The 25428-nt window shown below is 43.5% G+C and overlaps 1 protein-coding gene and 1 long non-coding RNA gene across 4 annotated transcripts in view; both read right to left on the bottom strand.

Moving 5' to 3' along the window:
• Positions 1-7212: 7212 nt before the first annotated feature.
• LOC124274245 (integumentary mucin C.1-like) overlaps positions 7213-25428 on the bottom strand; it is a 34537-nt gene continuing 16321 nt past the window's right edge. Inside the window, exons 4-7 of one of the 2 annotated variants that reach the window (XM_046709590.1) lie at positions 23272-23453; positions 18006-18072; positions 9217-9356; positions 7213-8066 (exon numbers count right to left, since the gene is read on the bottom strand). In XM_046709590.1, the coding sequence (XP_046565546.1) occupies positions 7923-8066; positions 9217-9356; positions 18006-18072; positions 23272-23453 (533 nt within the window). In that variant the 3' untranslated portion in view covers positions 7213-7922. The remainder of the gene's footprint in view (positions 8067-9216; positions 9357-18005; positions 18073-23271; positions 23454-25428) is intronic. The other variant, XM_046709591.1, reaches the window with a different exon arrangement.
• LOC124274246 lies at positions 9517-10237 on the bottom strand. 2 transcript variants are annotated; one of them, XR_006897896.1, is made up of 3 exons: positions 10163-10237; positions 9671-10066; positions 9517-9614 (listed from the first exon to the last, which is right to left on the bottom strand). It is a non-coding gene; the product is annotated as an uncharacterized LOC124274246 (long non-coding RNA). The 2 variants fall into 2 exon arrangements; XR_006897895.1 differs by having other exon boundaries at positions 9671-10115; positions 10163-10230.

Here is a 25428-nt window from a genome sequence, read left to right as displayed (position 1 = left end):
ATAAACGTAACGTTTCCACCAGTGATGTTAGCCGAGTGAAGCAACTGCAAACCAAGAAACGGGATGAAACGGAGTAGTTTACTGAAGGAGGCTGTACAAGGCGATGACAACTGACATGCATCGTGACATCGCTTACATTGTGACGTAATGCAAAATTGTTCGATTACGAGGGAGCAGACTAGAATGGCATTACATTGTGACGTAATGCAAAAAGTGCACATTATCGTCTGATAAAGTACTGTCGGGGCCTTTGATCTTTCACCGAAGCATCTTAGAATTCTTATTAAAATATGTGGGCACATGGGGGTTTATGGGTAACTGTATAGGGAAGTCATGAACTTCAAATTTTGACTGCACCTGTCTGTGACAACTTAGTTTTAGAATGTGCTACGCATTCCTATTATATTGTCAGTTGTCAGGTTAAATTTGTAACGAAACCCCTAAATTCATTAAATGTTTCGAAAATGTCCACAATAATTAAGGAGAGCATTTAATCTATTGCGAGGGGTTCCAACGGTGTATATGAACTAGGTAGGGGAGGTTATCTCAGAAGCAAGGGGAGGTAACCGCAAAACAATAGTGAAACATTAACGTGGAACCAGTGAACAGATATTGTATTGGAACATGTATTTTAGTGTTCTTCTAAATGTATCTGTATTAATGTAACATTCTAAATAACCTTTATTCATTCTGTATGTCATAGTTCTGTTAAGATGTAATCCCACAGTAGTACAAACACAATGGTAATTGTGAACAAGGAATGATTTAAAACCATTATTGTATACTGAGAGAAACAAAAAAGGAACAGAAAAATTCAAGTGTTCCTTTATATACTCTCCCCAAAAAGAAACGCATCATGAAAACAGCAATTTCATGTAGCAATGAATTAAAACGTGATTCATTTTACAAAAGGTTTTGCTCTGTTTATGAGTCCTATGGTGTTTATTTTTTGAAACATCAAAACAAAACGCACCATCCGTAAAATACCCCTAGTTAACAGCATGATTTTCAATTTCCGCGTGTAGTGTCACAGAATACACAATTCACATGCAATGCACGTGAAAGTTGGGGATCAGATAGTCTCAATGATGGGTATAAAAACGTTGATCGCTGTCTGTCGATTATTCACTGTATTTGGAATATTGTTGACGAACGCAAAATGCCACGTTTAAGTGAAGCCAACTGTCATATCGCCATTGGTTTGCTTGAAGCTGGCCAGTCGCAACGTGCAGTTGCCCGACGCATGAATGTTCACCAAATCACCATTTCAAGGCTCAGGGAGAGATATCGCCAACAGAATTCGGTAGCAGATGCCCCTCGTAGTGGGCGACCTCGAGCGACCACTGCGGCGCAGGATCGCTACATGTGGGTACATCACCTGCGTCATCGAACAGCTACGGCGACTAGTACCGCTCGACAAATACCCGGATTGAGGAGGCTTTCTGCACAGATCGTCAGGAACAGGTTGAGGGAGGCTTCTTTACGTGCCAGAGGACCTTATTTTGGCCCTGTGCTTCGACAACAACATCGTCGACATCGAGTTCAATGGTGCACCAACGTTCAGGCCTGGAACCTACCGAATTGGCGTAGAATCTGGTTCAGTGATTAATCACGATTCTATTGGAACGACGGGATGGAAGAATGCGGGTGTACAGACGTCGACGTGAACGTTTCGCCGACGCTTGCGTTCCCCAGGTGGACAGATTCGTCCGGGGCGGTGTTATGATTCGGGGAGCGATCACCTGCCTAGGAGAAGTGATTTGGTGATGATCCAGGGCAACCTGGCAGCTCAACGGTACTGTGACGAAATCCTACGCCCACACCTCCTTCCAATCATTGATCGCCAGAGGGAGTTGTTTCAACAGGACAATGCCAGGCCCCACACAGCACGTCACACTAGAGACTTCCTCCAGAACCACAACATCAATGTGCTCCCCTGGCCCTCAAGATCACCGGACTTAAACCCGATCGAACATCTGTGGGATGCCCTGGACAGACGGGTGCGACGCCGTAACCCTCAGTCCTAGACGCTTCAGCAACTCTCACAGGCACTACAGGCAGAGTGGGCTGCGATTGGGCAACACGAGATTCTGAGACTTATTCGTTCGATGCCGTGCAGTTCTGGATGCCCACGGTGGTCAAACGAGGTATTGACTTCAGCGCCACCACACGTCTCAATGTGACACTCAAACTGAATTTCCTCGAGTTGGTGCCAAAGACGGATAAGTCTGCATTCCCAGTGTGCAATTTCGCTATATTTCATTGACTCATGTAGCCTACAAGATGTTTTAAAATAAACACAAAAATACAGTTGAAATTCCCATATGCGTTTCTTTTTGGGGAGAGTATATGTTCCAGTTTTCATCACCAGCTATGAATAGCGCTGTGGGAGGAAATCATTGAATAAATACAGGAACACTGCCATGAAGTGGTGTTCCCTAATTTGTTTCCCTCAGTATATTTAAACATGTCTGTTGGTGTAACGTTTAGAACAGTAACCCATTCTTGTCTCCCCCGGGAAGACCCGGGTTAGAATTGATCGTCATCTACCCATTCTTGTCTTTCTCGTGAAGATCCGGGTTACAATTGATCTTCAGCAACCCATTCTTGTCTCCCCCGGGAAGATCCGGGATAGAATTGATCTTCAACAACCCATTCTTGTCTTTTTCGTGAAGATCCGGGTTACAATTAATCTTCAGCAACCCATTCCTGTCTTCCCTGGGAAGATCCGGGTTAGAATTGATCTTCAGCAACCCATTCTTGTGTTCCTCGTGAAGATGCGGATTAGATTTTGTCTTCATGAACCCATGCCTGTCGTAAGAGGTGACTAACGGGATCGGATGGTCAGGCTCGCTGACTGGGCTGACACATGTCATCGTATTCCTATTGCGTAGATCGATGCTCTTGCGGTTGATCACTGTACTTTCTGACTCGATTATTTACAGACCGCCGTCATATATCTGGAAAACTGCCGAGTGCGGCGTTAAACAACAACCAAACCAAACAAAAATCTTGTTAAGTTTAGGGAAACTTGTTTTATTATACATGTTATTGGTTTGTCTTAGTTATGGGGATATAATACTATGTGGAACCATGGTCATGTCTCCCATCAAAGTGTTCTTGAATGTATTAGAATGGAGTGAGTGAGTGAGTGATTGAGTGACTTGAGTTTTACGCCGCACTGAGCAATATACCAGCTATATGGCGGCGGTCTGAAAATCAGTAGCGGTGGTTTAATTGTCTTCACAATTTATCATAGACAATACATATCAACATCAAAAGCTGAAGTGTGTATTTCTTCGAGCTCATCATTGTATTATAATTATGCTGTTGCTAAATTTCAACGTAAGAAGGTAGAAAGGGGATGAACATCTTTATTTCATACATTTAACGACGAGAACATTATTTTGGGCTCTGTTTTCAACTTCTCAGCTTTCATTACCGTTACACGTTGAAAAATATTTCAGCTAAGTTCTCGTTTCAAAATGAGAAAACCAAAAGAAAACTGAGGAATGTCTACTAGATGGCTGAAACTGGGCTAAATAAGATCACTCTCCCTTTCAAATGATCATCCACCCCCTTGAAGCGACAGACAGACGCTGATTTCGATTTCAGTCGTAAAACATGTACCCTCGGTCGGAATATTTAGATATCACATGATTAGAATAAACTGTAAACATCCAGTCCGTAACTTCCGCGATCTGAAAAGCGACGATCTGAATGGTCTTTGAATGAAACTTTATAAAGAAGGAACCCTTGTATTCATCTTGAGATGAAATAGAAACACATTTTATGATTGAAGATTACTTCTGAAAGATGGAAACAAACACCTATTGATATAAAAGAATTGTTATCACATTAAAAGTAGTGTTGAGAAGTATCCTTCACAAGAGACAGCTTCTGGATGTAGCACGGGACAAATAGGGTGTTATTACATTAAAAGTAGTGTTGAGAAGTATCCTTCACGAGAGACAGCTTCAGGATGTAGCACGGGACATATAGGGTGTTATTACATTAAAAGTAGTGTTGAGAAGTATCCTTCACGAGAGACAGCTTCAGGATGTAGCACGGGACAAATAGGGTGTTATTACATTAAAAGTAGTGTTGAGAAGTATCCTTCACGAGAGACAGCTTCAGGATGTAGCACGGGACATATAGGGTGTTATTACATTAAAAGTAGTGTTGAGAAGTATCCTTCACGAGAGACAGCTTCAGGATGTAGCACGGGACAAATAGGGTGTTATTACATTAAAAGTAGTGTTGAGAAGTATCCTTCACGAGAGACAGCTTCTGGATGTAGCACGGGACATATAGGGTGTTATTACATTAAAAGTAGTGTTGAGAAGTATCCTTCACGAGAGACAGCTTCAGGATGTAGCACGGGACATATAGGGTGTTATTACATTAAAAGTAGTGTTGAGAAGTATCCTTCACGAGAGACAGCTTCAGGATGTAGCACGGGACATATAAGGTGTGAGCATCTTGTCTTCACATGGAACAATGTCAGGGTGTAACACTTGACACAGTGTGAGTGCGTATCTTGTCTTCACACGGAACAATGTCAGGGTTTAACACATGACACAGTGTGAGTGCGCATCTTGTCTTCACATGGAACAATGTCAGGGTGTAACACATGACACAGTGTGAGTGCGTATCTTGTCGTCACATGGAACAATGTCAGGGTGTAACACATGACACAGTGTGAGTGCGTATCTTGTCTTCACATGGAACAATGTCAGGGTGTAACACATGACACAGTGTGAGTGCGTATCTTGTCTTCACATGGAACAATGTCAGGGTGTAACACATGACACAGTGTGAGTGCGCATCTTGTCGTCACACGGAACAATGTCAGGGTGTAACACATGACACAGTGTGAGAGCGTATCTTGTCTTCACACGGAACAATGTAAGGGTGTAACACACGGCACAGTGGGTGACGGTATCTTGTGTTCACACATAACAATGTCAGCAGGGTGTAACACACGGCACAGTGGGTGACGGTATCTTGTGTTCACACATAACAATGTCAGGGTGTAACACACGGCACAGTGGGTGACGTATCTTGTCTTCACACATAACAATGTCAGGGTGTAACACACGGCACAGTGGGTGAGCGTATCTTGTCTTCACACATAACAATGTCAGGGTGTAACACACGGGTCAGTGTGTGGCGGTATCTTGTGTTCACACATAACAATGTCAGGGTGTAACACACGGCACAGTGGGTGGCGGTATCTTGTGTTCACACATAACAATGTCAGGGTGTAGCACACGGCACAGTGGGTGACGGTATCTTGTGTTCACACATAACAACGTCAGGGTGTAACACACTGCACAGTGGGTGGCGGTATCTTGTGTTCACACATAACAATGTCAGGGTGTAACACACGGCACAGTGGGTGACGGTATCTTGTGTTCACACATAACAACGTCAGGGTGTAACACACGGCACAGTGGGTGGCGGTATCTTGTGTTCACACATAACAACGTCAGGGTGTAACACACTGCACAGTGGGTGGCGGTATCTTGTGTTCACACATAACAATGTCAGGGTGTAACACACTGCACAGTGGGTGGCGGTATCTTTGTGTTCACACATAACAACGTCAGGGTGTAACACACTGCACAGTGGGTGGCGGTATCTTGTGTTCACACATAACAACGTCAGGGTGTAACACACTGCACAGTGGGTGGCGGTATCTTGTGTTCACACATAACAATGTCAGGGTGTAGCACACGGCACAGTGGGTGACGGTATCTTGTGTTCACACATAACAACGTCAGGGTGTAACACACTGCACAGTGGGTTGCGGTATCTTGTGTTCACACATAACAACGTCAGGGTGTAACACACGGCACAGTGGGTGACGGTATCTTGTGTTCACACATAACAACGTCAGGGTGTAACACACGGCACAGTGGGTGGCGGTATCTTGTGTTCACACATAACAACGTCAGGGTGTAACACACGGCACAGTGGGTGGCGGTATCTTGTGTTCACACATAACAACGTCAGGGTGTAACACACTGCACAGTGGGTGGCGGTATCTTGTGTTCACACATAACAATGTCAGGGTGTAACACACTGCACAGTGGGTGGCGGTATCTTGTGTTCACACATAACAACGTCAGGGTGTAACACACTGCACAGTGGGTGGCGGTATCTTGTGTTCACACATAACAACGTCAGGGTGTAACACACTGCACAGTGGGTGGCGGTATCTTGTGTTCACACATAACAATGTCAGGGTGTAGCACACGGCACAGTGGGTGACGGTATCTTGTGTTCACACATAACAACGTCAGGGTGTAACACACTGCACAGTGGGTGGCGGTATCTTGTGTTCACACATAACAATGTCAGGGTGTAACACACGGCACAGTGGGTGACGGTATCTTGTGTTCACACATAACAACGTCAGGGTGTAACACACGGCACAGTGGGTGGCGGTATCTTGTGTTCACACATAACAACGTCAGGGTGTAACACACGGCACAGTGGGTGGCGGTATCTTGTGTTCACACATAACAATGTCAGGGTGTAACACACTGCACAGTGGGTGGCGGTATCTTGTGTTCACACATAACAATGTCAGGGTGTAACACACTGCACAGTGGGTGGCGGTATCTTGTGTTCACACATAACAATGTCAGGGTGTAACAAACGACACAGTGGGTGAGCGTATCTTGTGTTCACACATAACAATGTCAGGGTGTAACACACGGCACAGTGGGTGGCGGTATCTTGTGTTCACACATAACAATGTCAGGGTGTAACACACTGCACAGTGGGTGGCGGTATCTTGTGTTCACACATAACAATGTCAGGGTGTAACACACTGCACAGTGGGTGGCGGTATCTTGTGTTCACACATAACAATGTCAGGGTGTAACAAACGACACAGTGGGTGAGCGTATCTTGTGTTCACACATAACAATGTCAGGGTGTAACACACTGCACAGTGGGTGGCGGTATCTTGTGTTCACACATAACAATGTCAGGGTGTAACACACTGCACAGTGGGTGGCGGTATCTTGTGTTCACACATAACAATGTCAGGGTGTAACACACGGCAGAGTGGGTGAGCGTATCTTGTCTTCACACATAACAATGTCAGGGTGTAACACACGGCACAGTGGGTGACGGTATCTTGTGTTCACACATAACAATATCAGGGTTTAACACAGTGTCACGGAACATTGAGTCAGGGTGTAGCACACGGCACAGTGGGTGACGGTATCTTGTGTTCACACATATCAATGTCAGTGTGTAACACACAGCACAGTGGGTGACGGTATCTTGTGTTCACACATAACAATGTCAGGGTGTAACACACTGCACAGTGGGTGGCGGTATCTTGTGTTCACACATAACAATGTCAGGGTGTAACACACGGCAGAGTGGGTGACGGTATCTTGTGTTCACACATAACAATATCAGGGTTTAACACAGTGTCACGGAACATTGAGTGAGCGTATCTTGTCTTCACACATAACAATATCAGGGTGTAAATCAAACTATATTGAAGTGTATCTGGTCATTATAAGGTTGTGTGTGTCATGAGTATTAATGTTACGTTGTTCATATGTGTTTCACACCATGGCTACTAAAATGATTTCTTTTTATCTTTTATCGTAAAGTAAAAAATTATTTATATCTGTAGTTCACACTTTCATCATTCAGAATGCTGTAAATCCATTAATTTTCCACAAACGATTGTTAAATTTCCATTATGTGAGTTTATTGTTTTGTGACATGTTAAAAAAATCGAGGTGACGTTTCTTTCCCCCGTGAGTTTATAACTCTTGTAATGAACCGATCAGCAAAGTCAACTTCAAGCACATTTATGCAAATGTTTCACGGAAAGTTCCTCAGTTCCGTCTCTTGCCTTCAATTTCTGAGGCACATAGACAGAACCGTCAAACAACCTGATATATGGATATCTTCCAGTGTCCTCCACACATCTTGGTGTTGTCCCCTGCGCAGGGATAGTTGCAGTCGCTGTCGGACACCTTCCTGTAGCCACTCTTGATCATGGTACCGCAGTGACATTCCGTTCCCGCCTTTAAAACAAAACATGCCAATATTCGCGCAGCTGTTTCTTGGCATTGGACATTTTTGTTTTCTAATCCATTTTGGCATTTGTTTTCTTTCCATTGCATTATGGTATTTTCTGGTTTGTAGTTCCTATTAAACTGACTGAGAACCCTATGTATGTCCATGTAGCCTTTACTGCAGATATGTTACATACCAATTAGTCGTTTCCATATTCTAATGCACAGTCCGGTGCAGTTTCTGTAATACGGAATGAGTTGACCTTACTTCTGTATAGCCAAAACTACATCCTTTCGCAGACATGGGTTGAAGAATATGGCAATGTAAACTTTTGAGAAAACAGTTGGAACAGTTGTTTCAAACACACAGATTGTTTGCATGGGTATATGGAAATGAATTGATAAAAGTAAAATATACGGGAAGAGAAACGGATGTTAAAAATTAAATGCATAAAGAAGGACATAGGATTCCAAAGTTTGCTATGTACTAAGTAAGTAAGTATAATCCCCTCCCACCTATATCAATAACGGATGTGCCAAAATAACGTTATTAGTTAAGCTGGCTACTTGCCAGGTAGGACGGGCTGATACGGAGTCAAACGGGACGTACCATCCAATACCACCTGCCAAATTATCATTTTTTGCACACCTGCCCACTGTCTCGCATTTGGCGTGAAAATCACTCATTTTTATACAAGATCACGCTCTCACAACCACACAATAAAAGCTCACGCAAATCTAAAATTTATTATTTACCTCTATTCACCGGTCTCTACAAATGTCCAAAAAGTGCTGAATTGTTTTGGGGCTTGGGAGCTTCACACACTCACGCACGCACGCTCGCGACACACACACACACACAGACAGACACCACCACCCGAGACCCCCTGCCAGGACGCTATCCTGGACCTGTCCAGGCTTTGAGAAAATCCCACTCATTAGAAACATATTAGGTTGTCAGCAAATGGCCGAGTCACGAATTTATCACCCTTTGGTTGTTTAGGTGCCAAAGTGTCACATACAGATATTCTTGAAACGTTGTTCTTGGTTATTAACCAATCAAAGGTATTTTCATATACCTAAAGGGTAATGTAACATATCATTATACTGCTCAAAGCAAAGTACACCTGAGTTCTGAAATACAGCCCTTAATACCTACCTCAAGTCCAAAGAAGGAGTATTCATACTGGGTGCAGTGAAATCGACACATGTCAGTCGTCATGCTTGTGATGTTTAGCATGTGCTCGTGAGGAAGGACACGATTTTCGTCATCCTGGTAGCAACCTTTATATACAGGACCTACATGGTAAACGTAATACATCAACCTCTATATACAGGAAATACATGGTAAACGTAATACATCAACCTCTTTATACAGGACCTTCATGGTAAACGTAATACATCAACTTCTATATACAGGACCTACGTGGTAAACGTAATACATCAATCTCTCTATTCAGGACCTTCATGGTAAACGTAATACATCAACCTCTATATACAGGACCTACATGGTAAACGTAATATATGTACACTTATCAGCCCCAGTACATCAAGGACCTACAAGACAACCATCAGACATTACTGGTTCACACAGAAGCCCCTATATACCGGACCTACAAGACAACCATTAGACATTATTGGTTCATACAACATCCCCCATATAAACTGACGTACAAAAAAAACTACATTCGTTGTGCTTTTGGTTTACTTTCCAAAAGGCGACGTAATGTTTAAAGAGTTTGTACACCACAGATATCGTGCCCAATTGCAAAGTTGACAGTCAAAATCACAACACTTTTCAAATAATCCCAAAACACCAGGTGTGTACTTTCTTTTGTGCGTTAGTTTACATGACCTACATGACAAACATTAGACATTACTGGTTTATACAACACACAATATTATAGGACTACAGGCACTAGACATTACTGGTTCACATAGCAGCCCTTGTAAACAGGACCTACATGACAAACATTACTGGCTCACATAGCAGCCCCTGTAAACAGGACCTACCAGACAAACATTACTGGCTCACATAGCAGCCCCTGCAAACAGGACCTACCAGACAAACATTACTGGCTTACAGCAGCCCCTGTAAACATGACCTACCAGACAAACATTACTGGCTCACATAGCAGCCCCTGTAAACAGGACCTACCAGACAAACATTACTGGCTCACATAGCAGCCCCTGTAAACAGGACCTGCTAGACAAACATTACTGGCTCACATAGCAGCCCATGCAAACAGGACCTACATGACAAACATTACTGGCTCACATAGCAGCCCTGTAAACAGGACCTACTAGACAAACATTACTGGCTCACATAGCAGCCCCTGTAAACAGGACCTACATGACAAACATTACTGGCTCACATAGCAGCCCCTGTAAACAGGACCTACATGACAAACATTACTGCCTCACATAGCAGCCCTTGTAAACAGGACCTACCAGACAAACATTACTGGCTCACATAGCAGCCCCTGTAAACAGGACCTACATGACAAACATTACTGGCTCACATAGTAGCCCCTGTAAACAGGACCTACATGACAAACATTACTGCCTCACATAGCAGCCCTTGTAAACAGGACCTACCAGACAAACATTACTGGCTCACATAGCAGCCCCTGTAAACAGGACCTACATGACAAACATTACTGGCTCACATAGCAGCCCCTGTAAACAGGACCTACCAGACAAACATTACTGCCTCACATAGCAGCCCTTGTAAACAGGACCTACCAGACAAACATTATTGGCTCACATAGCAGCCCCTGTAAACAGGACCTACATGACAAACAGTACCGGCTCACATAGCAGCACCTGTAAACAGGACCTACATGACAAACATTACTGGCTCACATAGCAGCCCTGTAAACAGGACTTACATGACAAACATTACTGGCTCACATAGCAGCACCTGTAAACAGGACCTACATGACAAACATTACTGGCTCACAGAGCAGCCCCTGTAAACAAGACCTACATGACAAACATTACTGGCTCCCATAGCTGCCCCTGTAAACAGGACCTACCAGACAAACATTACTGACTCACATAGCAGCCCTGTAAACAGGACCTACCAGACAAACATTACTGGCTCACATAGCAGCCCTTGTAAACAGGACCTACCAGACAAACATTACTGGCTCACAGAGCAGCCCCTGTAAACAAGACCTACATGACAAACATTACTGGCTCCCATAGCTGCCCCTGTAAACAGGACCTACCAGACAAACATTACTGACTCACATAGCAGCCCCTGTAAACAGGACCTACATGACAAACATTACTGGCTCACATAGCAGCCCCTGTGAACAGGACCTACCAGACAAACAGTACCGGCTCACATAGCAGCACCTGTAAACAGGACCTACATGACAAACATTACTGGCTCACATAGCAGCCCTGTAAACAGGACTTACATGACAAACATTACTGGCTCACATAGCAGCACCTGTAAACAGGACCTACATGACAAACATTACTGGCTCACATAGCAGCCCCTGTAAACAGGACCAACATGACAAACATTACTGGCTCACATAGCAGCCCCTGTAAACAGAACCTACCAGTCAAACATTTCTGGCTCACACAGCAGCCCCTGTAAACAGGACCTACATGACAAACATTACTGGCTCACATAGCTGCCCCTGTAAACAGGTCCTACCAGACAAACATTACTGGCTCACATAGCAGCCCCTGGAAACAGGACCTACATGACAAACAGTACTGGCTCACATACATGTATGTGTTGTCCTGTGCATGGAGCTTATGTCACAAATCAGGTGAATTTGTTGGGCGCGGAGAGACCTTGGATGTTTGACCGTGTGTGACAGCATGACTCACACACTCTCAAACTCACGTGAGACACACTCACAAACACGTCAGACACATTCACACGATACGCTCCGACACACACGCACGCACTTACACATACACACACACACACACACACACACACACACACACACACACACACACACACACACACACACACTGTCCTGCCCACAACGAAGCACATGAGAAACATGTGGTCTCACCTTAGGTGCATTACATACGTTATGTGCTGTGTCTAGATCACAGGGAAGAGGGGCAAGAGCTTCATGAAAACACCAATTACCTGTGGTGGTCGGAGTCGTTGTCTCCTCTTCAGGCGTGGTTGTCTCTTGTGCGTTTTCTGAAGTGGTCTGCAAAATTTGTTACATAATTTCATTTTTACGTAATCAGAAAATTATTATATATAGATTAATTGAATAATATGCATGGTCGCCTATTTCGCGATAACCGTGGCTTATCACCCGGTAACATGGGAATGCCTCCGTTTTCGAAAGTCCGTATGAACAACACTCTAGAAGATTCATTTGATCTCAGGTCTTGTTCCAAAGCTCTAATCATGAATGCTGTCACAGTAACCTTGCCAGGGGTATTTTCCCAGCGGTAAGAAGCGATTTTATTGGATAAAGATTGGTTTGTAATGACGCTTTTTCGCCACAGTCTGCTATAAGGTTCGTGATTGGTAAAACTCATGCTCGTAAGCCAATCATATTACAGCAATGGATACCATCCTCATAAACAAAAACTTTTAGACCAAACTTTGGGTACAATAATGCTATTCTGAACGTCGTAAGCAACAATTCGCCATACATACGTATATTATGGAACTTATTGGACGTATCATGCTAGGTGGCAACGGCAAATGCAAATGTTTTCTCATTAAACATCGTGTCCGAGCATGAAGATCGAGGTGACGAAAGCCGAGATGTAACTTGACTTACATAACATGATCGCACGAAAAGATGGAAATAGTAACTTTTATGAAAACCTTTTGATTTGATTCATTAGTTTATTCAGTTTTAATGATTTCCTCGAAACGTCCATACTTTGCTCTTTGACAATGTTGAAGTGGACCCGTTGCCAATCATTTGGAAAGACTTCCGCCCAATCCCCATCCACCACCCATAGTACCTGAATATACATATATGTCTTTTTCCTCACCATTAAAATTTAGGGAGTATACGGGTGGAAGTCTTATGTGCGGTGTTGAATGGGTTAAAAGTGAACAAATAAATCTTTGGCGGTATACCGGTACGTCATAAACGTATCGCGATACGTAATTGTTAGAATTTCGTACTGCGGTTTACCGATATACCGGTAATACCATGCAGCCCTAATAATTTCATTAATCAGATAACAATATATCGGATAAACCCCATCCTTACAAATTCATGTTGCTATCAACGAATTCACGCGAAACGCCACTTGTTATTTACAGTGAGTAAGTGAGTTTAGTTTTACGCCGCACTCAGCAATATTCCAGCTATATGGCGGCGGTCTGTACATAATCGAGTCTGGACCAGACAATCCAGTTATCACCAACATGAGCATCGACGCAACTGGGATACGATGATATGTGTCAACCAAGTCTACGAGCCTGACCACCCGATCCTGTTAGTCGCCTCTTACGACAAGCATTGGTGAATGACGACCAATTCTAAACCTGATCTTCACGGGTAGCCTTGCTCCAAGGCTGTACTGAATGCTGAGCCCATGGATGTATAGTAATTTTATCCTTCGAAGAGTCAAGTCTAGATAGGCGGACAGTACATCTAAGGACGCCGGCCTGTTGTTTATTTTTTTGTTATTTAAAGATTATCATTTAAACTATTAATTTTGACCTTAGAGACTTGTGCAAGTCTACTTCACAAGTAACGTGCAGCGAATCACGTGATCGCCTTTGGGGTCGACGTGCTTTGGAATGCCCGACCTATTGTTTTGTGTGCCGTCTTACTGTACCCCTCCCCTGGCAATGGAATCGTCTGACCTACTTATTTTCATAGAAGTAGTTGTTGCGCAACAGTTTGAAATGGGGGCGAGCCAATGTTTACATTTGGGAAAGGGTGAAAGTTGAAGTCACAGTGGAGAAAATACTTCACTGACTGTCGAATCTGAACCCTGCAGAATCGAAGATTAGATCCTTTTCTGATTGACCAACAAATCAGTGTGGTATCTCATCACACTAGTCAAAGACTGTTGATTTTTTATGACCGGCGAGTTTCGATCGTGATTTCACGTACGTGCCTCCACCCCGGCATGCGACGAAAGAGTGACAGTGCTGGCCCAACGTAATGATTTGTGTACATGCGACTAACTTGGGATTCCTTGGAAATTGTATTCATCAGTTGGGACAGGATTGTGGCCAAGATATTGTCAAAGTGTACGAACATAGATCACCAGCAGTGACACCCTTGCTGGGAAGCTGACAGAGAGCAGAATTGTGGTAGTTCAATTTCTGACATGTATTTTTTGAACGATGCAACAGGACATGATGGAGTATGAGTGGTATAAATATGGTGTTTCGCCTGACCGTTATCTTGCGAATTTATATACCATTTACCAGGTAGGCAAATATTTACTAACGTTTTGCTGCAAATTTTGTATAAATAGGGATGTATTTTTACAAGGCTTTCTGATTTATAAGTTAGATATTGTTCGGTTTTGTTTGGGGCTGTGCATTGTAATTGATTTGAATATTTTGATAATAGAATGTAATGTGATAGTGAGGTTCCCTAATAATTGTGGAGGACGAACCATATAATTCTATTTTTGGAGTTGAATAAATGTTTAATAAACATTTCCATCACGTCTGTTGAGTTGATATTAGCCGTGTTGGTGGTCAAGCTGAAGTAGTGCGGCAGTGTTGGATACGTGTGCAGTGAAGCGGTCATGAAATCAAACTCATTGTCAATCCAGGATTGATAGTGTCTAATTTTATTGATTGTCGAATCAAATTCGCGTATTTCACGTAGTCATGGTAGAATAAAACAATTTCATTGTGCTTAATGATTATGATGGAGATAGACATTCCAAAAACTAACCAGACGCCGTCAAACGGGATTGTCTTTATCACTTAATTGTTTCGTTAGTCAGTGGTTATAGATTGGAGAAAATAGAAAGAATTGACCTTCATGAAGATGGCCCTTGGACACTTGCTTATGATGTAACATTTTCTTTTCAAAATTAGGCTGCTTGGCCATACGTATCTGACCCTTGCGACGTGTTGTGCGATTAATGAATGCGCCCAATAATATTTATGAACTTTGTATGTTATGTAGATGTTGTACCCCTAATTGCCTCTGATAGCACAAAGAAGAGCGCACGAGTGAGTGAGTGAGCCAGAAATGGGCTTTACACATTGTACCCGGGTCTTCAGCGGGACGAGCGGACGCTTTAACCATAAGGCTACCCCACTGCCCCGAACAGCCCACGAACACTAACACATGCACGAGGACGAACGCAAATAAACATGCACGAACACGCACACGTTCAGGAACACAGACGCACGACCACGAACTCAAACACACGATCTAACACATGTACAGGAAATAGCAAAGACAACATGCACGAACACGTACTTACTAAAACCCATATCCATGAACACAAACTCAGCGCACGAACGTAAACATGAATTTAAACCCACGAAAGAACGCATAAACTAAAACGAACAAACAATAACGCACACACCGGAACAAACGTACAAGAGTGAGTGAGTTTAGTTTACGCCGCTTTCAGCAATATTCCAGGAAAATAACGACTGAAACACTAGAAATGGGGTTCACACATTGTACCCACGTGGGGAATCGAACCAACGACCCAACGCTTTAACCACTTGGCTACTACACCGCCCTATTGTACATGAACAAGAAAATAATGGTTGAACGTATCTTTCGAGTGTGTGATAAATGACAAGCCAAGAAATGAGTGTATAAGTTTTAATGACATAAATATATTACACTAATAATATAATTAGGTGTTGTGCTAACTTACGTAGCTGAGTGAGTGATTGCCACAGGGTGTACAATCAAGTGAAGCAGGAGTAAAATACCCCTACTGCGCAACACTGAGCGAATGGTATTTTATAAACTCTTTTTCTGACATCAAGTCGACAAAAACTACTTTTCCGACGCTTCACTACAGTGTAAAATAAGAAGATAATTCGATAACGATGCAAAGTCAGTAACAATCGAAAGACAAATGACTAAGGCGATACTGAGTGAGAGAGAGAATATTAATGGCATGTCTCTGGACATGAAGGTCCGGGTTAGAATTGATCTTCAGTAACCCATGCTTGTCATCGGGTGGTCAGGCTCGCTGACTTGGTTGACATATGTCATCGTATCCCAGTTGCGTAGATAGATGCTCATGCTGTTTAGCACTGGATTGTTTGGTCCAGACGCGATTATTTCCAGACCGCAGCCATATAGCTGGAATATTGCTGAGTGCGGCGTAAAACTAAACTCACTCACTTCTAACTACTAAAACACAAGGGGTCTGAGTGATGGTTGTTACTCCCTAGGGAACCTATTTCAGCTGATAATCGAGATTGGTGTTGCGTACATGGAGTAAAACCTGACTGCGTTGTGTTCCACTCGGCGTTTAAAAGTTCTATTTATTCGGGACACAGGTAGATGACGAAGGATACGAGCAGGTTTTCCGGTTATCATCCCACAGTAAATCAGGGCCGCATGTGATGTTGAATGTGAATCCATAAGCGCATTCCACGAAGCCGTTGCACCGTTCACACGACTGGTATCTCCCACTGCCCAGACCAGTGCAGTCCGAGACACAGGATGCTGGAATGAGATGGACATGAGATGCATGAGATGGACATCCAAAACGAAGTACTGGGAAGGTTATGCTTCCAGAAATGGGATTCACACATCTTGCCCATGTGGGGAATCGAACCCGGGTCCTTCGGCGTTACGAGCGAAAGCTTTACTCACTAGGCTATCCCACCGCCCCCTCGATGAAAGCCGAAAATAACGTTGTACAGCAACATTCATTTATTCGTCCATGTAAAGCACGTATGTGGTTGGCGATTAATTAGAGAGTAAATGTTGCATATTATGTAAATATATGTTGGTAGTACTGCTGAGGTAGTAGTACTAATTGTAGTAGAAGACGTCGTGGTTTAGTAGTAGTAGCAGCGGAAGTAAAGGTAGAAGAGAGACCGTGCGGGGTTGTGCCATTAGCATTAGCTGTGATGGTGGTTGTGGTAGAAATCGGCGTGGTGGTAGTTGTAACATTGACAGTATTAGTACAGGTGGTAGCAGTAGTGGCTGTAGCCGTAGTATAAGTTATGGTAGTAGATGACGTCAAACATGATCGAGTGCACTTCAGCCACGTTACATACTACATACATACACACACGCCACACACACTCACTAACCGTGAGACACACACACACACACACGTCAGAGACACCCACATACACACGCCAGACACTCACACACATCAGACACACACAAACAAACACGTCAGACACCCACACGTCAGATACACACACGTCAGACACAAGTCAGAAACGCTCACACACACATCAGACACATTCACGTATACACGTCAGACACACTCACATATACACGTCAGACACACTCACTGACATACTTAAGACACACTCACATACACACGTCAGACACATACACATATCAGACACACTCACCCAAGTCTGACACACTCACACATTCATCAGACACAGTCACATAAACACGTCAGACACATTTACACACGTGAGACACACTCACATACACACGTCAGACACATTCACACATACTCGTCAGACACGCTCACACACATCAGACACACTCACCCACGTCAGACAAACTCACACACACGTCAGACACACATGTGAGACACACTCACTCACACACATCACACACACTCACACTCACGTCAGACACACTCACAAACACGTCAGACACATTCACACACACATGTCAGATACGCTCCGACACACACGCACACACATACACATACACACACAGTCCTGCCCACAACAAAGCACATGTAAAACATGTGGTCTCACCTTAGGTGCATTACATACGTAATGTGCTGAGTCTAGATTACAGGGGAGAGGGGCAGGAGCTTCATGAAAACACTCATTACCTGTGGTGGTCGGAGTCGTTGTCTCCTCTGCAGGCGTGGTTGTCTCTTGTGCGTTTTCTGACGTGGTCTGCAAAATTTGTGACATAATTTCATTTTACGTAATCAGAAAATTATTATATAAAGATTAATTAAATAATATGCATGGTCGCCTATTTCCCGATAACCGTGGCTTATCACCTGGTAACATGACACAACATTGGGAAATGCCTCCGTTTTCGAAGCTCCGTATGAACAACACTCTAGAAGATTCATTTGATCTCGGGTCTTGTTCTAAAGCTCTAATCATCAATACTATCACAGTAACCTTGCCAGGAGTATTTTCGCAGCGGTAAGAAGCGATTTTATTGGATAAAGATTGGTTTGTAATGACGCTTTTTCGCCACAGTCTGCTATAAGGTTCGTGATTGGTAAAACTCATGCTCGTAAGCCAATCATATTACAGCAATGGATACAATCCTCATAAACGAAAACTTTTAGACCAAGGTTTTGGGTACAATAATGCTATTCTGAACGTCATAAGCAACAATTTGCCATATATAAGTAAATTATGGAACGGCAAATGCAAAATGTTTTCTCATTAAACATCGTGTCCGAGCATGAAGATCGAGGCGACAAAAGCCGAGATGTCACTTGACTTCCATAACATGATCGCACGAAAAGATGGAAATAGTAACTTAGATGTACGTTTGACAACTTTTATGAAAACTGTTGATTTTATTCATTAGTTTATTCAATTTTAATGATTTTCTCGAAACGTCCATAGTTTCCTCTTTGACAATGTTTAAGTGGACCCGTTGCCAATCATTTGGAAAGACTTCAGCCATATCCCCATCCACCACCCATATTACCTGAATATACATATATATCTTTTTCCTCAAAATTAAAATTTAGGGAGTATACGTGCGGAAGTCTTATGTGCGGTGTTGAATGGGTTAAAAGTGAACAAATAAATATTTGGCGGTATACCTTTACGTCATAAACGTATCCCGACAGGTAATTGTTAGAATTTCGTACTGCGGTTTACCGATATACCGGTAATACCGTGCAGCCCTAATAATTTCAGTAATCAGTTAACGATATATCGGATAAACACAATCTTTACAAATTCATGTTGCTATCCACGAATTCACTCGAAACACCACTTGTCATTTACAGTGAGTGAGTGAGTTTAGTTGTACGCCGCACTCAGCAATATTCCAGCTATATGGCGGCGGTCTGTGAATAATCGAGTCTGGACCAGACAATCCAGTTATCACCAACATGAGCATCCATTTGCGCACTTGGGAACAGATGACATTGTCATTTACAGGAGGTGGTGGAGTAGCCTCACGGTTAAAGCGCTCGCTCGTCACACCGAGACCCGAATTCGATCCCACACATAGTACAATGTGTGAAGACCATGTTATATGTCACCCGCCGCCAAAGTGCTAGAATATTGCTAAAAGCGGCGTTAAACCACACCCACTCTACATTTAGAGTACCTGATGGTCGACGTTCTCCAACATCTGCCGACACGCTGCTAGAAGGTCCTTCCACTTGTCTGCAGTGCAGCTGGCAGCGTCGGAACACGTACAGACAAACGTTCGCGACGTTGAGGTTTTCTTTGTAAGAACAGCTTGACTCAACAGATTTCCCTGACAGTAACCCAGAGTCAGAACGTTGTAGACGGTAACAACACTTACTATCAGTTTCATCTTGTTCACGTTTTCCTCCGATAATGAAACCAAAGGGTGAAACTTCACGCTTATAACACAATGACGTTGCTGGCAGTTGCCAACAACAGAAACGTAACAATGGTTTCGATGTCTTTATCATCAGTTATATCTGATGTTCACAAATGCAATCGATATCATGGCCCTCTAATAATTGAGGTGGGGTGCACATGTCTACCGTGTTGATTAAAATGAATAAATTATGACCAAAGCACAATGCTTGTTAAAATGCCTGATGCTGCATGACTTATTAGAATGAAATCAGTTGCGTAAACGTTGTATGGGTTCCGTAGGTGCTGAAGTAACTTGGTCTTGACAGCAGATGTTGAAAATGTGGCCATAAAGCGTGAAACCTAACAATAAGTGGGGCGATTTGTTTGTTTGTTGTTTAACGCCGCACTCAGCAATATTCCAGCTCTATGGCTGCGGTTTGTAAATAATCGAGTCTGGACCAGACAATCCAGTGATCAACAGCATGAGCATCGACGCAACTGGGATACGATGATATGTGTCAACTAAGTGAACGAGCCTGACCACCCGATCCTGTTAGTCGCCTCTTACGACAAGCATTGGTGGCTGACGACCAATTCTAAACCTGATCTTCACGGGTAGCCTGTACTGAATGCTGAGCCCATGGATGTATAGTAATTCTATCCTTCGAAGAGGCAAGTCTAGATAGGCGCACAGTACATCTAAGGACCCCGGCCTGTTGTTTATTTTTTTTAGAGATTATCATTTAAACTATTAATTTTGACCTTAGATACTTGTGCAAGTCTACTTCACAAGTAACGTGCAGTGAATCACGTGCTCGCCTTTGGGGTTGACGTGCTATGGAATGCCCGACCTATTGTTTTGTGTGCCGTGTTACTGTACCCCTCCCCTGGCAATGGAATCGTCTGACCTACTTATTTTCATAGAAGTAGTTGTTGCGCAACAGTTTGAAATGGCGGGCGAGCCAATGTTTACATTTGGGAAAGGGTGAAAGTTGAAGTCACAGTGGAGAAAATACTTCACTGACTGTCGAATCTGAACCCTGCAGAATCGAAGAATAGATCCTTTTCTGATCGACCAACAAATCAGTGTGGTAACTCATCAAACTAGTCAAAGACTGTTGATTTTTATGACCGGCGAGTTTCGATCGTGATTTCACGTACGTGCCTCCACCCCGGCATGCGACGAAAGAGTGACAGTGCTGGCCCAACGTAATGATTTGTGTACATGCGACTAACTTGGGATTCCTTGGAAATTGTATTCATCAGTTGGGACTGGATTGTGGCCAAGATATTTTCAAAGTGTACGAACATAGATCACCAACAGTGACACCCTTGCTGTGAAGCTGACAGAGAGCAGAATTCTGGTCGTTCAATTTCTGACATGTATTTTTGGAACGATGCAACAGGACATGATGGAGTATGAGTGGTATAAATATGGTGTTTCGCCTGGCCGTTATGTTGCGAATTACCATTTACCAGGTAGGCAAATATTTACTAACGTTTTGCTGCAAATTCTGTATAGGTAGGGATGTATTTTTACATTGCTTTCTGATTTATAAGTTAGATATTGTTTGGTTTGATTTGGGGCTGTGCATTGTAATTGAGTTTGAATATTTTGATAATAGAATGTAATTTGATAGTGTGGTTCCCTAATAATTGTGGAGGACAAACCATATAATTGTATTTTGGGAGATGAATAAATGTTTTATAAACATTTCCATCACGTCTGTTGCGTTGATATTAGCCATGTTGGTGGTCAAGCTGAAGTAGTGCGGCAGTGTTGGATATGTGTGCAGTGAAGCGGTCATGAAATCAGACTCATTGTTAATCCAGGATTGATAGTGTCTAATTTTATTGATTGTCGAAACAAATTCGCGTATTTCACGTAGTCATGGTAGAATAAAACAATTTCATCGTGCTTAATGATTATAATGAAGATAGACATTCCAAAAACTAACCAGACGCCGTCAAACGGGATTGTCTTTATCACTTTATTGTTTTGTCTGTCAGTGGTTATAGTTTGGAGAAAATAGAAAGAACTGACCTTCATGAAGATTGCCCTTGGACACTTGCTTATGATGTAACATTGTTTTTTGAAAATTAGGCTGCTTGGCCATACGTATCTGACCCTTGCGACGTGTCGTGCGATTCATGAATGCGCCCAATAATATCTATGAGCTTTGTATGTTATGTAGATGTTGTACCCCTAATTGCCTCTGATAGCACAAAGAAGAGCGCACGAGTGAGTTAGTGAGCCCGAAATGGGCTTTACTAATTGTACCCATGTGTGGAATCGAACCCGGGTCTTCAGCGGGACGAGCGGACGCTTTAACCATAAGGCTACCCGCCGCCCCGAACAGCCCACGAACACTAACACATGCACGAGGACGAACGCAGCTAAACATGCACGAACACGCACACGTTCAGGAACACAGACGCACGACTACGAACTCAAACACACGATCTAACACATGTACAGGAAATAGCAAAGACAGCAAGCGCGAACACGCACTTACTAAAACCCATATCCATGAACACAAACTCAGCGCAAGAACGTAAACATGCATTTAAAGACACGAAAGAACGCATAAACTAAAACGAACAAACAATAACGCACACACCAGAACAAACGTACAAGAGTGAGTGAGTTTAGTTTTACGCCGCTTTCAGCAATATTCCAGGAAAATAACGACTGAAACACTAGAAATGGGGTTCACACATTGTACCCACGTGGGGAATCGAACCAGGGTCGTCGGCGTGACGACCCAACGCTTTAACCACTTGGCTACTACACAGCCCTATTGTACATGAACAAGAAATAATGGTGGGACGAATCTTTCGAGTGTATGATAAATGACAAGCCAATAAATGAGTGTATAAGTTTTAATGACATAAATATATTACACTAATAATATAATGAGGTGTTGTGCTAACTTACGTAGCTGAGTGAGTGATTGCCACAGGGTGTACATTCAAGTGAAGCGGGAGTAAAAAGCTCTATTGCGCAACACTGATTGAATGGTATTTTATCAACTCTTTTACTGACTTCAAGTCGACAAAAGCTACTTTTCCAACGCTTCACTACAGCGTAAAACAAGAAGATAATTCGATAACGATGCAAAGCCAGTAACAATCGAAAGACAAATGACTAAGGCGATACTGAGTGAGAGAGAGAATATTAATGGCATGTCTCTGGACATGAAGGTCCGGGTTAGAATTGATCTTCAGTAACCCATGCTTGTCATAGGGTGTCCAGGCTCGCTGACTTGGTTGACAGATGTCATCGTATCCCAGTTGCGTAGATAGATGCTCATGCTGTTTAGCACTGGATTGTCTGGTCCAGACGAGATTATTTCCAGACCGCAGCCATATAGCTGGAATATTGCTGAGTGCGGCGTAAAACTAAACTCACTCACTTCTAACTACTAAAACACAAGGGGTCTGAGTGATGGTTGTTACTCTCTGTGGAACCTATTTCAGCTGATAATCGAGATTGGTGTTGCGTACATGGAGTAAAACCTGACTGCGTTTTGTACAACTCGGCGTTTAAACGTTCTATTCATTCAGGACACAGGTAGGTGACGGAGGAAACAGGCAGAGTTTCCTGTTATCATTCCACAGTGTACCAGCGCCGCATGGTCTGTGGTGTGTGTTTCCATGAGTGCATACCACGTAGCCGTTGCACCGTTCACACGACTGGTATTTCCCATCGCCCAGACCAGTGCAGTCCGAGACACAGGATGCTGGAATGAGATGGACATGAGATGCATGAGATGGACATCCAAAACGGAGTACTGGGAAGGTTATGCTTCCAGAAATGGGATTCACATATCTTGCCCATGTGGGGAATCGAACCCGGGTCCTTCGACGTTACGAGCGAAAGCTTTACTCACTAGGCTATCCCACCGCCCCCTCGATGAAAGCCGAAAATAACGGTGTACTGCAACATTCATTTATTCGTCCATGTAAAGCACGTATGTGGTAAGCGAGTAAATTAGAGAGTAAATGTAGCATATTATGTAAATATATGTTGGTAGTACTGCTGAGGTAGTAGTACCAATTGTAGTAGTAGACGTCGTGGTATAGTAGTAGTAGCAGCGGAAGTAAAGGTAGAAGGGAGACCGTGCGCGGTTATGCTATTAGCTTTAGCTGTGATGGTGGTTGTGGTAGAAATCGGCGTGGTAGTAGTTGTAATATTGGCAGTATTAGTAGAGGTCGTAGCAGTAGTGGCTGTAGCCGTAGTATAAGTTATGGTAGTAGATGACGTCAAACATGATCCAGCGCACGTCACCCACGTTACATACCACATACATACACACACGCCACACACACTCACTAACACGAGAGACACACTCGCACACACACGTCAGACACACTCACATACACACGCCAGACACTCACACACATCAGACACACACACGTCAGATGCACACACGCCAGACACACACACGTCAGACACTCCCCCAAGTCAGAAACACTCTCACACACATCAGACACACTCACACACGTCAGACACACCCACGTCAGACTCACACACGTCAGACACACACACGTTAGACACATACACGTCAGACACACACACGTCAGACACACACACACATGTCAGACACACACACGTTAGACACATACACGTCAGACACACACACGTCAGACACACACACGTTTAACACATACACGTCAGACACACACACACGTTAGACACATACACGTTAGACACACACACATCAGACACACACACGTCAGACACTCACACACATCAGACACACACACACGTCAGACACACACACGTCAGACACACCCTAACGTCAGAAACAATCACACACACATCAGACACACTTACCCACGTCAGTTACACTCACGTATACACGTCAGGCACTCTCACATATACACGCCTGACACACTCACTGACATATTTAAGACACACTTACATACACACGTCAGACACATACACACATCAGACACACTCACCCACGTCAGACGCACTCACACATACATCAGAAGCAGTCACATAAACACGTCAGACACATTTACACACGTCAGACACACTCACATACACACGTCAGACACACTCACACATACACGTCAGGGGCGCTCACACACATCAGACACACTCACCCACGTCAGACACGCCCACACACACGTCAGAGACACACGTCAGACACACTCACTCACACACATCACACATACTCACCTGAGACACACTCACAAACACATTCACACACATGTCATATACGCTCCGACACACACGCACGCGCGCACACACACTCGCGCACGCACACACACACACACACACACACACACACACACACACACGCGCGCACACACGCACACACACACACACCTAACATGCCCCTACACAGATTTGTCCCTACAGACACATTAAATACGGCACGACACGTACATGCACATACACGTCGGACACGTCCCTACTCCTTCAATGATCTGTCATTATATCACTATACCCCGTCTCCAGCCTCCAAGTCCATATTTCACCATGGACCTTCGGGTTTGGGTATGAGCTGCCATAATATTACAAAGTAGCACACAACGGTATGGCTCAGCATTACGCTTTGCCCCTCTGAAAATATGTAAATAAATTATTTCCATCGATTTAGGTAGGCCAATGATGGTGATCTATAGACTAGGGGGGCCCACGTTATGAAGTAAATGCTTATCAAATATGTACATAGCATCATCACGGCTCCTACTTCTGTTTTT

Source organism: Haliotis rubra, unplaced genomic scaffold (genome assembly GCF_003918875.1).
Source record: "Haliotis rubra isolate DU_JTF1 unplaced genomic scaffold, ASM391887v1 Scf1890, whole genome shotgun sequence".
Lineage (NCBI taxonomy): Eukaryota > Metazoa > Mollusca > Gastropoda > Lepetellida > Haliotidae > Haliotis > Haliotis rubra.
The sequence above is the reverse complement of the archived record's forward strand: the minus strand, read 5'-3'. Positions and strand labels throughout refer to the sequence as shown.